The sequence below is a fragment of the Lissotriton helveticus genome, chromosome 10 (assembly GCF_964261635.1).
Source record: "Lissotriton helveticus chromosome 10, aLisHel1.1, whole genome shotgun sequence".
Classification (NCBI taxonomy): domain Eukaryota; kingdom Metazoa; phylum Chordata; class Amphibia; order Caudata; family Salamandridae; genus Lissotriton; species Lissotriton helveticus.
In genome coordinates, this window is record NC_136071.1 from 436188952 (window position 1) to 436201409 (window position 12458).

At 45.0% G+C, this 12458-nt stretch overlaps 1 protein-coding gene across 4 annotated transcripts in view; it reads left to right on the forward strand.

The window, feature by feature from the left end:
• Positions 1 to 12458, forward strand: part of CFAP70 (cilia and flagella associated protein 70) — a 1288671-nt gene that overhangs the window by 62081 nt on the left and 1214132 nt on the right. For 2 of the 4 annotated variants that reach the window (XM_078662924.1, XM_078662922.1), the window contains exon 3: positions 5012 to 5059. The exons of the other annotated variants lie outside the window; for them this stretch is intronic. In XM_078662924.1, the coding sequence (XP_078519050.1) occupies positions 5012 to 5059 (48 nt within the window). The remainder of the gene's footprint in view (positions 1 to 5011; positions 5060 to 12458) is intronic. 4 annotated transcript variants of the gene reach the window in all.

Below are 12458 nucleotides of genomic sequence, written 5' to 3' on the forward strand. Positions count from 1 at the left end.
ACACACTGCTCAGTACTGCATTATCCCTGTATTTTACCCTTCCTAAGCACACATACACCCAGTACAGATACACCACTCCTGTGCAGCTCAGCACTTCACAACAAACCGATGTAGGCCAAGGGTGAGTTAAGGTCACATCAGCAGAATTTTAAAATGAGTGAGCCTGTAACCCTAACATCCGTGACACAGATTAAAAAGGTCCTGTTCACTCCTACATATCACTACATGGTATATTGCCACCACCAATCTAGTGTTGATTAACTCCTGGTGAAGGCAGTAGCCTTCCACCACTGTGAGGGTAGCACTGTGGGTGCCCCTCACGGTCCCACAAGACCGCAAACCAGGGACAGTCCGGTGTCATGCCGCACACACATGATCTGTGTTTTCCTATGACAACAAAAAACAGCATGAGAGATCTAGACATCAGCTGGGCACTCAGGAAAGGGGTGCACTTCCATTTCCATGCAGAAGACTTTTCTGTCCCAACATTCATGTCCTCACAAAACAATGCCACTGCAAAATATTACCCGAATAAACAGGTGGCAACTCAGTCTCATGTCAGATCTCGTACTGGTTTTAGAACAACCAGCTTCTGCCTGTTGGATTGTATCTGCAGTGGAAGACACACATGGATGCAGATTTCCTTGTCTGGCAGCAATATACTTCAAATGAGCGGGCAAGTAAATAGCAACTTCCGCTTTCCACTGGTTGATCGTTTCACCACGGGCATCATCACTGAATGTCCAGAGCTTGCATTTTGCCCTGGATTTGTACAAAAAGTCCTCAGAAGATGCTTCCTTTCTGGACTTTGTGGTGGGTGAGAGTGGATATCTGTATGCTTGGCTCCAAACTCCATCAAATGTTTCTAAAGAGGACCAGGTTTATTCTGATAGGCCTCTTTAGACCTTGCCAAATATGGCTCACAGAAATCCTTCTCCTTTTGAGGAACTGCTTTTTGGTTCTTTCTGATTCATCGTCTCTCACTTCCATTGCTAAATTTGAGAGCCTAGTGCTGGTTTATGCATGTTTGGATTTATTGGAAGAGAATGTGGTCATCATGTTTAGAGGTGCAGCAAATCAACTCAGAAGCAATGTAAAAGCATATGGCTAGAGTAAAAGTTCTTCATTGGGTCATAGAGGTAGCAAGCTCTTTGAAGGCGTCGTTAAGTTATATTTCATCTTTAACTTTACATTAGGACTCTACGCCAATCAATGTTAGTTCCTGTAGGAAGCTGCCATATAGTGTACTAAAATGAAGTACACTACGCAGAGAGTCCAGTAGGTCCCCGATTGGCTTGCAGAGGCAAAAGTAGATAATACTTACGCTCTATTTCTGGTAGTGTGTGCAAGCAGTTGGGCTTATCAGAGGGTAGTGCTAAGCATGTGTTATACTCACAGAGGCAATAAATGAGACACACACTCAAAGAATAAATCCAAGACCAATAAAAAAAAATCTTTTTAGATATATTTTCAAACCAAGAACTGCGTTTAAAGGTAAGTACTGTATTTCTTATGGATTTTCAAAGATAAGCAAATAGTTCAAAGCCGTGCACTATTATGCACCAGGCAATCCTATGGGACGAAAAAGTAGGAAGGCAAAGCACACAGCATAGACAGTTGTAGGGGTTCATCTTCCGGGTTTAGAGTAGCAGAAAGCCATGGTCCAATGTTCTACCAACAGTTTGTCAGGTGCGTCCTGAATTCCGCCAGGAGCAGGGAGTCGCTGGACTTGGTAGCTGGCTCTCAACGGGGAAGGGGGACCCTAAAAAAACAGGCTGCACAAGGGGACTTGCGAGCAAGTCTGAGACCTCCCAAATGGGGGCTTAGGTCGCAAGACCCTGAGAGACAAGAGAGCACAGCCAGTACGTCGTTACCCAGTTGGGCTGGGTGCAGAGCTGGTAGGTTGGATGACCCCGGTTCGTAAAGGTGCTCCTCACGGTTAGGGGCCAACACATGGCAAGGGCCAACAGATGGCAGGGGCAAATTCAGGACTGCTGGGCCACTCACTAAGTGGGTCTCGGGGTCTTGATGTCTCTTGGCAGCTGCTGGGCTTGGGTACAGTTGGAGTCCTGAGTATTGCTACTGCATGACTCTGGTCAGTCATGCTGCTTCCACACTTGGTGGGGGGAGAGACAGATCTGACCTTCCAGAGCATGAGTACCTCTTCCTGGTGAGTTGCTGCACCGGTCGGGCCAGGGAACTGCAAGTTGGTGGACCGGACTCTTTGGTCTCAGTGCCTGCGGTCTACAGGGGAGATGCTCTTCTACTCCGAGGGAGTTCTTGGGCAGTAGTTTGCAAAGGCTGGTAGACCTCTGGGGTTCTTAGAGGCCCCACAGCAGCAGGACAAGACAGTTTGCCTCGAGTGTCGAGTCTTGAAGTGGCAGGCAGGAGTTTACGCCAAAACTCTCTGGCAGGCACTCAGTTCTTGGGTTCAGTAGCTGTTCTCTGTACTCTTTGTCTTTAGGTCCATTGAATATGACATTATGGGTCTAGGTGTACTACCTAAAAACACACACAATTTAGGGGTGTTAAGGGGAGTACCAGGTAGTAGCCAATGGGCTACCTTCCTTTTGGGTGACACCACCCTCTATATGGCCTCGTCTGTGAGAAGTGGGCATAACCCTGACCCTAACAGGCTAATTTTCTCAAACACAAGATGGCGGAGTGTAAAAAGTGGGGTTCAAATCAGCTGCCCCACCTTAGGAGTGTTGCTGGCTAGGTGTGGGTACCCCTCTTAATCTAACTTTCCCGTCTGTTCTCCCACCAAAAGTGGGGACAGGGCTGGGTAGTTGGCATTTTCCACTAGCTGGAGAGGCATGGGTCACATTTCAAAGGCGACATGGCCTTTGAAGCTTCCCATCCTGGAAGGCAGTTCCTGCGTGGACGAGGTGTGGACATCTACACCCAGGGCAGGATTTGTTCCTGGCCTGTGAGAGCGAAGGCTATCACCCCAGGAGGCCAGAAACACGTCTAGTGGTGGCAGGCTGGCTGAGACTAAGTGGTAACCACACTAGTAGTTGTGAGGTTTTCAGGGCGCACCTTTAAGGTGCCCTCTGCGTGCATTTATTAACAAATGCGACACTGGCATCGGCATGGGCTTATTAGAATGAGATGTTGTTATCACTAATTTGGGGAACAGTGAAGCCATCATGGGCCTGGAGAACTCCTAATGACGAGTGTCTAGCCCATGTACTCGTAATGGCTTCTCTGTTCACTTACAAAAAATGGACTTGGACATTGCAGGGTCATATCTGCTCTGGCAGATATGTCCACACATGGGGTATAGTGCACCATGCCTTCGGGCTGTAAGGCCTGGTGTATGAGTGGCTTACCTATATCTCATTTAGTGTCTATAGGCATGGCACACAGAGCTTGTGCCATGTCGACTCTTCGGTTTTGTCTGCACCCAGACAAGCAGCCTGCAATTACATTTTACATGATCTGGGTGAGGGCTCCCTAGGGTGGCACAATTCAAGCTGCAGCCCTAGTGGACCATCTTCAGTCCCAATGCCCTAGTTACTAGGGCTACCAGTCACCAGGGACTTACAGGGGGCTGATGGTGTGCAAACTGTGGAACATCAGTACTGTTTTGGGAAAGGGCTCTGGCAATGGGGACCTGGTCAGCAGGGTCCCAGTGCACTTTTCAGTAGAAATCACATCAGGTGAGGCACAAATTGTTTTATAATTGTTGTGTTATTTTTTTAGATGCTTTTTTAATTCTGTCTGCCTCCCAGGCAATTTGCATTCAATTGTGAAGGAGGGAGAGTAAGAATTAAGAGTACAGGAATGACAATCAGTTATTTTTCCTGAGTGATTAAAACAAATGTGATAACGTAGTAGTATAAAACAAGAGACCTTGATTTCATTTCGATAGATCAAGAAATAGTTGAACCATTAGGTAACTGTTGGGATCGCCTCCCATTTGAGGCTAGCGCATCTCTACAAGACTTCAAATGACACCTACTTTGATCAATGAATGAGTATGTTAGAATAGCTATGTTTTTTCTGCATATGTGTTTGCTCCCTTACAAATGGGAGTCGGCATTTCAAATGAAGATGTTTTGCCATAGATAAGACAGGTTCTAGAATGGCCAACAGTATACAGCAAGTAAGAAGCTGCATTATGTGAACACAGAGCTCTTCTGCCACATCAGTTCCTGCATGTCTGGGAACAACGTATCTTCTTTTGCATCACACCAAGGGGTTAGATGTGAGGATTCTTGGTATTCCTTTATTAAAAGTCTAAGCTATTCTTGTGATTCCAACATCATGATCAACTGTGGACTATACATTGTTTGCCAGAGAAAATACCCATACATTAGAAGGTTGTGTCTGTGAGCAAACATTGATGTTAATGATATATTGAACTTTACATAACAAACAACTTTGTATATTATAGCAATCAACATATAGGCCTCAATGAGATAAGACTCTGGTCTAAACCTAATAAGCAGTGCTTCTTCTTCATGTTGCACACCATGAATCTGTAAGAAGCTCTAATTAAAAAATTCCCAAGAAGGATAAGGTGGATTGAACGGTTAATCCCATTTCTTGATGATAAATCAAAGATTTGATGAAGACAGCCAAGCAGGCAAGCCGGTGCTAAGTGGTAACAGTGTGCGGACACTCACATCCACGCAATTCAGCATAACATAATCTGGTTGCAAAGGCAGAGGAAACTCTCAAAGTGACACTATGCCTTTAACCCCAGACAGGAATCAGCCGAAAGCAGTGCCTCTAATGGCAAATATTTTCCTATCTTTTCACTCAACCCCCTCTCATCGCAGGTCCCACTGGAATGTATGGCACCTCCAATCTGCTGTTATCTGCGACCTGCCTTGGGTTAATGACTTCAACATTTGGACTTCACCTTCTTGCCGCATATATTCAGAAGTCCCTGTCACTGGTAGCATAAAGTGATCCAGTGGTATAACATAAGTTAAAGGTGGGGCCTCTGTTCATAGAACATGCAATTTAAAATAGGAATCTTCTTCCCTTTTGTTCATTTTAGGGAGGATTAGTGGAGGTATCAGGATCTAAGAAGATTTCATGGCAGGCGGTGAGTTTCCAGTCATAACAGTGAACCTTGAGTTATAGTGGCTTCTGTTGAGTATCCAGATGAGATGTCATGCAATGTTGAGAAGAAAAATCGAGTTGTGAGCATTTCTTACATGTTGATCTACCTCACCAAACAGGCAAGTTTAGCAGAATATAGAGTTGTGGCGTAGAAGTATAAAGTACATTAAAAAATGTTTCAAGTTTCGATACTGTTGCTACTCTGTCTTAAATTGAATTTAATGGCTCCCAAACCTTCCTCAGATCCAATGTCGTGCAGAATGTGATGTGACATTGGCAACAAAACGCAAGTCTGCCTAATTGAAATGGTTGAAATTCAGCACGGTCAGACCTTCTTCTTGTCACACTTTTCCCTAACAATCCAAGGCATGCAGACTTTATTCCCTTGACATGAACATTCCATTCACATATTTCAAGCCTGGTTCAGACCTTCCATTTTCTGTACAAGTAATACACATTGTTTTTTATATAAATTGAGCAAAAGTTTTCTAGTGAACTAGTAGTCTACTGTTCATACCTGTTCTATTGTTTGAAGTTTGGTAAACAATATTTTAGTTTTTTCCAAACTGTTACAAAAAAAGAACTTCTAAAATGGTTACCTCTAGTAATAGCCTGGGGACCTCATGCAGTGACAAGACCTCGTAGAAGCAACCAACATTTTAAAAAACATTTATACAGCTATATAGAAAAAATATTTTTACTATTGTTTTATCTGTTTGACTATTTCATCAAAAGCAATATTGTTGTTTGTATTGCTTCAGGTTAAAAAACAAACTCGCATAATACATTATTTACCTTGGTAATATAAACCAGTTGACAAAATTCTTAACGAAAAGCTTCAATCGAAAAAGTATTTTCCAGGCTGTTGTACCTGTAGCAGCTCAGTCTCCCCAGGGTGTTGATTTGCTGTCTTTGAAACTTAGAAAGGAAATCTCTAAATATAAAATGTACCCTTTACAGGGCATTGGGTGCTGCCATATTTATGAGGGTAGAAATTCGGGTTCAGAAGGTGGATTTCCTGGAATGATAATATTGCTGCATTGCAGAGATTCCTCCGGACCTCTTTTCTTGGATCTAATGGAAAAAGCTCCATTTGAGCTATCTGATGTTTCACTTGTTTGATTCTCTCAGTGCTTCCCCAAGATCGTTATTGATTGATTATCCCTCAAGCAATATCAGTCTGTTGCCATTGTACTAATCTAGTAAATGTTACTTGTACAACGCCCAAACCTCCTCCAATACGCTGATACCGTGTCTAAGTACGAACATGCATGTTTGGTTCATTCTTCATCAATGAAAGAGCTGATTATGACAGCGAGGGAAAGTTTTTACCACGTATAGGCCTGTTCCAGACATGCCTTTACCGCGCATTTAAGGTAAGTATGGGGAATTGGGGTTCCCCCCAAAAAGATAAAACAATAATATATATATATACTGCGCTGCCATCCTGAGCGCCAAATACCCTCCGAATTGAACCCCACTGTTGCTCCGTGAATACGGCCCAGGAGGATATGGTGCTCCCGGGTACTGGACCCGGTTTTGGACCCAACGTGCCAACCAAAAGAGGGGCTGAATTGGGGAAACCTGTTGCCGGATAATATTCCAAAAAAGTAAAGGATAAATAATCACGACATTGGAACAACACCGCACCCACTGGAGGGTATAAAAACTTTTGTTAAAGGAATCTGGGAACCGTTTGCACTACAGGTACCATCATGCTTAGTAACAGGAAGTGACCTGCCAAAAATTGACCACTGGAGGCTTGAGAAACAATTTAAATTACTGTGTACCTGTGGAAACAAATCGGCTTTACCAGAAGAACGGTGTTCCACAACTGAAGAAGTTCAAAGGAGAACGAAACGCGTCTTGTGCCATGTCGTTCTGAAAATGTAATTGAAAAATAAAAGACCATTGGCAAACATCAGGTTATCGTGTGCGGCTCCACCTTCCTCCGCGGGGAAAATTGTTGCAATACAAAATCGGCTTGGTTCCGCCGAAGGAGACTGCACTGCCATCCTGAGCGCCAAATACCCTCCGAATTGAACCCCACTGTTGCTCCGTGAATACGGCCCAGGAGGATATGGTGCTCCCGGGTACTGGACCCGGTTTTGGACCCAACGTGCCAACCAAAAGAGGGGCTGAATTGGGGAAACCTGTTGCCGGATAATATTCCAAAAAAGTAAAGGATAAATAATCACGACATTGGAACAACACCGCACCCACTGGAGGGTATAAAAACTTTTGTTAAAGGAATCTGGGAACCGTTTGCACTACAGGTACCATCATGCTTAGTAACAGGAAGTGACCTGCCAAAAATTGACCACTGGAGGCTTGAGAAACAATTTAAATTACTGTGTACCTGTGGAAACAAATCGGCTTTACCAGAAGAACGGTGTTCCACAACTGAAGAAGTTTAAAGGAGAACGAAACGCGTCTTGTGCCATGTCGTTCTGAAAATGTAATTGAAAAATAAAAGACCATTGGCAAACATCAGGTTATCGTGTGCGGCTCCACCTTCCTCCGCGGGGAAAATTGTTGCAATACAAAATCGGCTTGGTTCCGCCGAAGGAGACTGCGCTGCCATCCTGAGTGCCAAATACCCTCCGAATTGAACCCCACTGTTGCTCCGTGAATACGGCCCAGGAGGATATGGTGCTCCCGGGTACTGGACCCGGTTTTGGACCCAACGTGCCAACCAAAAGAGGGGCTGAATTGGGGAAACCTGTTGCCGGATAATATTCCAAAAAAGTAAAGGATAAATAATCACGACATTGGAACAACACCGCACCCACTGGAGGGTATAAAAACTTTTGTTAAAGGAATCTGGGAACCGTTTGCTCTACAGGTACCATCATGCTTAGTAACAGGAAGTGACCTGCCAAAAATTGACCACTGGAGGCTTGAGAAACAATTTAAATTACTGTGTACCTGTGGAAACAAATCGGCTTTACCAGAAGAACGGTGTTCCACAACTGAAGAAGTTCAAAGGAGAACGAAACGCGTCTTGTGCCATGTCGTTCTGAAAATGTAATTGAAAAATAAAAGACCATTGGCAAACATCAGGTTATCGTGTGCGGCTCCACCTTCCTCCGCGGGGAAAATTGTTGCAATACAAAATCGGCTTGGTTCCGCCGAAGGAGACTGCGCTGCCATCCTGAGTGCCAAATACCCTCCGAATTGAACCCCACTGTTGCTCCGTGAATACGGCCCAGGAGGATATGGTGCTCCCGGGTACTGGACCCGGTTTTGGACCCAACGTGCCAACCAAAAGAGGGGCTGAATTGGGGAAACCTGTTGCCGGATAATATTCCAAAAAAGTAAAGGATAAATAATCACGACATTGGAACAACACCGCACCCACTGGAGGGTATAAAAACTTTTGTTAAAGGAATCTGGGAACCGTTTGCTCTACAGGTACCATCATGCTTAGTAACAGGAAGTGACCTGCCAAAAATTGACCACTGGAGGCTTGAGAAACAATTTAAATTACTGTGTACCTGTGGAAACAAATCGGCTTTACCAGAAGAACGGTGTTCCACAACTGAAGAAGTTCAAAGGAGAACGAAACGCGTCTTGTGCCATGTCGTTCTGAAAATGTAATTGAAAAATAAAAGACCATTGGCAAACATCAGGTTATCGTGTGCGGCTCCACCTTCCTCCGCGGGGAAAATTGTTGCAATACAAAATCGGCTTGGTTCCGCCGAAGGAGACTGCGCTGCCATCCTGAGCGCCAAATACCCTCCGAATTGAACCCCACTGTTGCTCCGTGAATACGGCCCAGGAGGATGTGGTGCTCCCGGGTACTGGACCCGGTTTTGGACCCAACGTGCCAACCAAAAGAGGGGCTGAATTGGGGAAACCTGTTGCCGGATAATATTCCAAAAAAGTAAAGGATAAATAATCACGACATTGGAACAACACCGCACCCACTGGAGGGTATAAAAACTTTTGTTAAAGGAATCTGGGAACCGTTTGCACTACAGGTACCATCATGCTTAGTAACAGGAAGTGACCTGCCAAAAATTGACCACTGGAGGCTTGAGAAACAATTTAAATTACTGTGTACCTGTGGAAACAAATCGGCTTTACCAGAAGAACGGTGTTCCACAACTGAAGAAGTTCAAAGGAGAACGAAACGCGTCTTGTGCCATGTCGTTCTGAAAATGTAATTGAAAAATAAAAGACCATTGGCAAACATCAGGTTATCGTGTGCGGCTCCACCTTCCTCCGCGGGGAAAATTGTTGCAATACAAAATCGGCTTGGTTCCGCCGAAGGAGACTGCGCTGCCATCCTGAGTGCCAAATACCCTCTGAATTGAACCCCACTGTTGCTCCGTGAATACGGCCCAGGAGGATATGGTGCTCCCGGGTACTGGACCCGGTTTTGGACCCAACGTGCCAACCAAAAGAGGGGCTGAATTGGGGAAACCTGTTGCCGGATAATATTCCAAAAAGTAAAGGATAAATAATCACGACATTGGAACAACACCGCACCCACTGGAGGGTATAAAAACTTTTGTTAAAGGAATCTGGGAACCGTTTGCACTACAGGTACCATCATGCTTAGTAACAGGAAGTGACCTGCCAAAAATTGACCACTGGAGGCTTGAGAAACAATTTAAATTACTGTGTACCTGTGGAAACAAATCGGCTTTACCAGAAGAACGGTGTTCCACAACTGAAGAAGTTCAAAGGAGAACGAAACGCGTCTTGTGCCATGTCGTTCTGAAAATGTAATTGAAAAATAAAAGACCATTGGCAAACATCAGGTTATCGTGTGCGGCTCCACCTTCCTCCGCGGGGAAAATTGTTGCAATACAAAATCGGCTTGGTTCCGCCGAAGGAGACTGCGCTGCCATCCTGAGTGCCAAATACCCTCTGAATTGAACCCCACTGTTGCTCCGTGAATACGGCCCAGGAGGATATGGTGCTCCCGGGTACTGGACCCGGTTTTGGACCCAACGTGCCAACCAAAAGAGGGGCTGAATTGGGGAAACCTGTTGCCGGATAATATTCCAAAAAAGTAAAGGATAAATAATCACGACATTGGAACAACACCGCACCCACTGGAGGGTATAAAAACTTTTGTTAAAGGAATCTGGGAACCGTTTGCACTACAGGTACCATCATGCTTAGTAACAGGAAGTGACCTGCCAAAAATTGACCACTGGAGGCTTGAGAAACAATTTAAATTACTGTGTACCTGTGGAAACAAATCGGCTTTACCAGAAGAACGGTGTTCCACAACTGAAGAAGTTCAAAGGAGAACGAAACGCGTCTTGTGCCATGTCGTTCTGAAAATGTAATTGAAAAATAAAAGACCATTGGCAAACATCAGGTTATCGTGTGCGGCTCCACCTTCCTCCGCGGGGAAAATTGTTGCATATATATATATATATATATATATATATATATATATATATATATATATATATATATATATATATATATATATATATATATATATACATAGCGGCGGCAAAGAAGGAGACTCGGACCCCGCAGGACTTCCTGCAAGATGTTTTATTGCTTGCAATAACCCACGCACGCTGCGTTTCGGGCCACAGGAGCCCTTGTTCACATATATATATATATAAACTAACAGCAAAAGAGCCCCCTTAAGGAGAACAAACTGAAACAGGCACTGAAGAGTCCATTCTAAGGACGAAACGCGTCTGCCAAGCGTTTCAGCAGTTTCCTTTTTATGCTTGTGCAACTTCACTCAAATAAAGCGGCTTTTCCAGTCCCCCGGAGCATGGTCACACTTTTTTCCAAGGTTTGGGAGAAAGACTGGTGCGTATGTGTAAGCTGGCTAGCAGGAGCTGGCTTTTGTGACCGCCCTCTCGTTCTGGTGCTACGCGACCTTTCCTGTAAAAACCTTGGTATTTTTGTTGCAAAACAGCAAATCGCGTCGCCCCCCCAGGTGCTGTTCTCAGTGCATGGGGAGAGAGGAGGCAGAACTATCTGCCTGATAAGGGGGACAGAAAAGTTCTTTGTTACCTGCTCTTCGACCGCTGCGGACTGCGGAGTGCTGACCGACGGCATGTTGGAGGCATCACCGGGTGTCTAGTGGGTCCCTTCACTATATGGGTCCCTGCAGCAAACTTCAGTATCCAGCATGCATTGGAGGTGCAGGCACTGCGCAAGGAGAATCACACACCTGTGAGGCAGAGGAGTGGCTTAACCACGTGACTGGGAGTGGTCACAGCAAGATATAAACTAACAGCAAAAGAGCCCCCTTAAGGAGAAGAAACTGAAACAGGCACTGAAGAGTCCATTCTAAGGACGAAACGCGTCTGCCAAGCGTTTCAGCAGTTTCCTTTTTATGCTTTTGCAACTTCACTCAAATAAAGCGGCTTTTCCAGTCCCCCGGAGCATGGTCACACTTTTTTCCAAGGTTTGGGAGAAAGACTGGTGCATATATATATACATATACATTAATCACAGAATTGCCTTGCAGCAATAACGCCCACGCAGAGGAGTGCTTCAAAAGGCTTTAATTTCATAAAACCAGCAAGTTTTCACCACATGAACAAAGTTCTTTTCCTAACGCGTTTCAAAGCCCGGAGGCTTCTTCATCAGAGGATGTCTGTGTTCTAACTGATTTCTTCGCTCGGGCACCATTACCTGCATGCTTCATTATAACCACGTGACTTGCGCAGGTGAGTTCGTTACCAGGCATGCTGGGACCCGTAGTTTTCATTCCAGCGAAAGTTAGTTATTTTCACCCAAGTGGGTGCAGTTCAGAACAAAGTCTTTTTCTTTAAAAGTGAAATCCAAGTGGACTGGGGTGAAAGCGCCGGTTCGTTTTCATTTATCTCCAGCTGCGCTGAAAGGTCCGTAGTTCAGTGACCTTCAGCTCCATCCTTCCATGGTGGGGCATCCTTCTCGGCTAGGCTGCCGAGTAAAAATTAATCACAGAATTGCCTTGCAGCAAGGACGCCCACGCAGAGGAGTGCTTCAAAAGGCTTTAATTTCATAAAACCAGCAAGTTTTCACCACATGAACAAAGTTCTTTTCCTAACGCGTTTCAAAGCCCGGAAGCTTCTTCATCAGAGGATGTCTGTGTTCTAACTGATTTCTTCGCTCGGGCACCATTACCTGCATGCTTCATTATAACCACGTGACTTGCGCAGGTGAGTTCGTTACCAGGCATGCTGGGACCCGTAGTTTTCATTCCAGCGAAAGTTAGTTATTTTCACCCAGGTGGGTGCAGTTCAGAACAAAGTCTTTTTCTTTAAAAGTGAAATCCAAGTGGACTGGGGTGAAAGCGCCGGTTCGTTTTCATTTATCTCCAGCTGCGCTGAAAGGTCCGTAGTTCAGTGACCTTCAGCTCCATACTTCCATGGTGGGGCATCCTTCTCGGCTAGGCTGCCGAGTAA